The sequence below is a fragment of the Temnothorax curvispinosus genome, unplaced genomic scaffold (genome assembly GCF_003070985.1).
Source record: "Temnothorax curvispinosus isolate PA1 unplaced genomic scaffold, ASM307098v1 QBEX01000633.1, whole genome shotgun sequence".
NCBI lineage: Eukaryota > Metazoa > Arthropoda > Insecta > Hymenoptera > Formicidae > Temnothorax > Temnothorax curvispinosus.
The window spans coordinates 1-3,078 of NW_020210413.1; the positions used below are offsets into that span (position 1 = coordinate 1).

At 32.2% G+C, this 3,078-nt stretch overlaps 1 protein-coding gene across 3 annotated transcripts; it reads right to left on the reverse strand.

The window, feature by feature from the left end:
- Window positions 1-7: 7 nt before the first annotated feature.
- LOC112456565 (uncharacterized protein C6orf136-like) lies at window positions 8-2,476 on the reverse strand. Of its 3 annotated transcripts, none has more exons than XM_025019201.1 (6): window positions 2,282-2,476; window positions 1,897-2,049; window positions 1,549-1,737; window positions 1,025-1,135; window positions 534-764; window positions 8-281 (listed from the first exon to the last, which is right to left on the reverse strand). In XM_025019201.1, coding segments are annotated over exons 4-6 (414 nt in total). In that variant the 5' UTR covers window positions 1,027-1,135; window positions 1,549-1,737; window positions 1,897-2,049; window positions 2,282-2,476; the 3' UTR covers window positions 8-100. The 3 variants fall into 3 exon arrangements, with proteins under 3 accessions (XP_024874969.1, XP_024874984.1, XP_024874978.1); XM_025019216.1 differs by having other exon boundaries at window positions 1,021-1,135; XM_025019210.1 differs by lacking the exon at window positions 1,897-2,049.
- Between the last annotated feature and the right edge of the window lie 602 nt (window positions 2,477-3,078).

A 3,078-nucleotide genomic window follows, 5' to 3' on the forward strand; every position in this document is an offset into this window, starting at 1 on the left:
AAAGCATTCTTCTTGGTCTATTCGTTGTGACGGATAAAATCGTATAATTTCAGCACTCAGCAGTGGATTCACTTCAATTGATGCGATTTCAAGACAGAGCTTAACTCAATGAATCCTCGTCGTTACTAAATATGCTTACAAGGCCTGTGAATAGCGCTAATTTCCCTGCCATGCGCATATCTTTCTTTTTCGTGGCTGTATCCTGATTGGGCATCATTTTGTCCGCAATATGCTTATAGACTTTTCCATTCAGCATTAACGTAAAAAAGCCGTCGTACCATCTGAAATCGTTATATATAATTGTTTCGTTATAATCAATTTTATAATAAGTGTTTCCTTTTCGATAGCATAAACAAAATTAATTTTAGGAAATCTAAATTAATTTATCTTTTTCTGAAAGTAGAATAAAAAACGAAACTAAAAATCAAGTTCTTTTCAAATAATAGACAATTTGAATTAATTATAATTAATGTTTATAAGAACAATTTTATATTACTATTAAAAGGAATGTTTAGAGCACTGATTACACTTACATTTTCTGGTTAGCGCTTATTTTATGACATGTTGTATTTTCCAAATTTTTCTTCCAAAACACAGAAAATACCTTCCAGCCTGTGATGACACCACGTATACGCCAACGAACCTGCACGGTATCGTTTTCAGAATGCATTGTGATCTTTAGGATGTCAAGCTTGACGTGTGCTAACTTCATATGACCAATGAACCTTAGTAGTATCAGTTGCTTCGCATAACTCACAAGTCCCCTGCAATATTTTTTAAGCATATTATGAGAAAATGGAAATACTTAATGCTAAAAACTCTCAATTGCTTTGAATACTTAATAAAATTAATTTTCGTTACTCCTCTAATATTGTTGATAAAAATTATATCATAATGGATAATAAGGACTCAATTCACAAATATTTTAGCATAAAAAACTTGCCTACAATACAAATTGCGCTACAGAACACTTTCTCGTTCTTTTCAACTTTTACAATTTACAAGACAGCATATACGTACATACATGTGCAATTTTGGATACACCTTCCTTCTTAAAGATCTCTTCGGTATCAGCTCCCTGCGGTCAATATATAGCGGCAAAATTGTATACCATATAGTTGAATATAAAATGTTCCTGCGTGAGAAAACGAGAGAAAAGGAGGACATTTATAATAGGTAATGACACACGATGCAAACCACGCAATAGTGTAAATTCGGGATTGGGAAAAGAAAGAAGGGGTAAAGGAAAAGAGATTCTTACAATTAGAGGCATTCTGTAGCAACTCGTATTATCTAGCACAAGAGGACCTCTTGTGCTAGACAATTATGCCTCAACAGTGTCTGACAATGAGAATTATTATATTTTGAAGACGCGAGATTGTACATTCAAAGCATCTAAGTTAACGAAAGTAAAGTACAATTTAAACATACTTCGGAGAAATCTTTATTACGCGATAGTGCCTGTCACAACGTGCACATAGATACAGATCACTTTCTCGTTCTCCTAACTTTTACAACTTTTACAAGACAGCATATATGTATACGTACGTGTGCGATTTTGGATACACCTTCCTTCTTAAAGAAAATCGGCATCAGCTCCCTGCCGTCAATATATATTTCACTATATCACTATATCTATCACGCGGCGATGGTCACGACTGTCACTATCTATCTATTTATTTCTAGGTTATCGCTGCATTCCAGCATAAATCAGTCTTTTTTAACAGCTTCATGCGTCTGTGATTGAGAAAGAAATCTGATAAGTACCAGCTCAATATAATGCAACATATACATATACGAATATGTATATACATTTTAGATAAAAACAGTCAGTAAACTTTTATAAAACAATACTCTTTGAAATAATACAAGCAATAATATAATTTCTATAATTACCTCTCTATATTATATCTTAAATATGCATGAATTTTCTTCTAACGATATTTGTAATGTCATCAACTTTTCACGCTTGTTGAATATATTTGCACCATGAGCACCAATAGCTAATCCCATCATATCTTCTCGAATATTTTAAATTCATCGGTATATCTAAAATAAGACAAATTTTACATAATGCAAATGTAAAAACAGTAATTATTACTTACGTCTGCTTATATATAATATACGATATATATGTATATAAAATATACGATTACAAAGATAAATCTGTATCAAACATCTATAGTTACTGTAACGTATACCAGATTAGATTTGTACGAGCAAGCAGATATTAATATGTAAAATATAATTTATATATATTTATATAAATAATCCCACTAACCTCGCGCAACCGATGCCAGCTGTCACATCACACGACACATACACATATGTATATACATACATACACGCACGCGAAACTCGCAGCGCGATCTCGATCGCCGCATCGTATCGACCGCACGCACGCATCGGCCAATCACGCACGCGGAAAAGCGGCAACAATACTACTCGACCACGGGCCAACTTCTCGCGTCTACATGGATTTTTTTATTATAGAGACTAGAACAACACAGGCGCGCGCTACGCGCGCGTTTTTATTTTATTTCACGAATAGAACAAAACAGGCGCGCGCTACGCGCGCGCATTTATTTTATTTCACGACAATACAACTATACATTTTTTATATTTTTATTAGAAGTGAAGAGGTAAGTCGCTTATATCAACATAGGTCCTCTAAAGCGACACTTCCTTATTTCTCAAAAACTAAACACTGCACTTTATTAATGCTGATGAGGACATAATTTACTTATATAATTAAAGACGTAAAAACCTTTACTTTACACATTTATTGATTTTTATATATAAAATATGCTAAAAACGAATCATTCAAAAGCAATTATTAAAAATAAAATTTACCCAAATCTCTTTACTAATTGTACAGTTTAAATAATAGTGAATATATTATTGATAATATTAGATCATTTTACATGTTTGTAACGTCCTAAAACTATTTAAATTTTTCTTTTTTTATTTTTCTCATATATACAATGCAGTTTTATATTTAAATATAAAATTGAGATGCAACATAAACTGGCATACTTATTGATAAAACAGATTATAAGGTAGTAAAAATCAAATAGG

Excerpts from the sequence above, each read along its gene's own strand:
- LOC112456565 (XM_025019210.1), bottom strand. Across the intron at positions 282-533 it reads ATAAGCGCTAACCAGAAAAT|ATGGTACGACGGCTTTTTTA; the intron begins GTAAGTGTAATC and ends TAACGATTTCAG.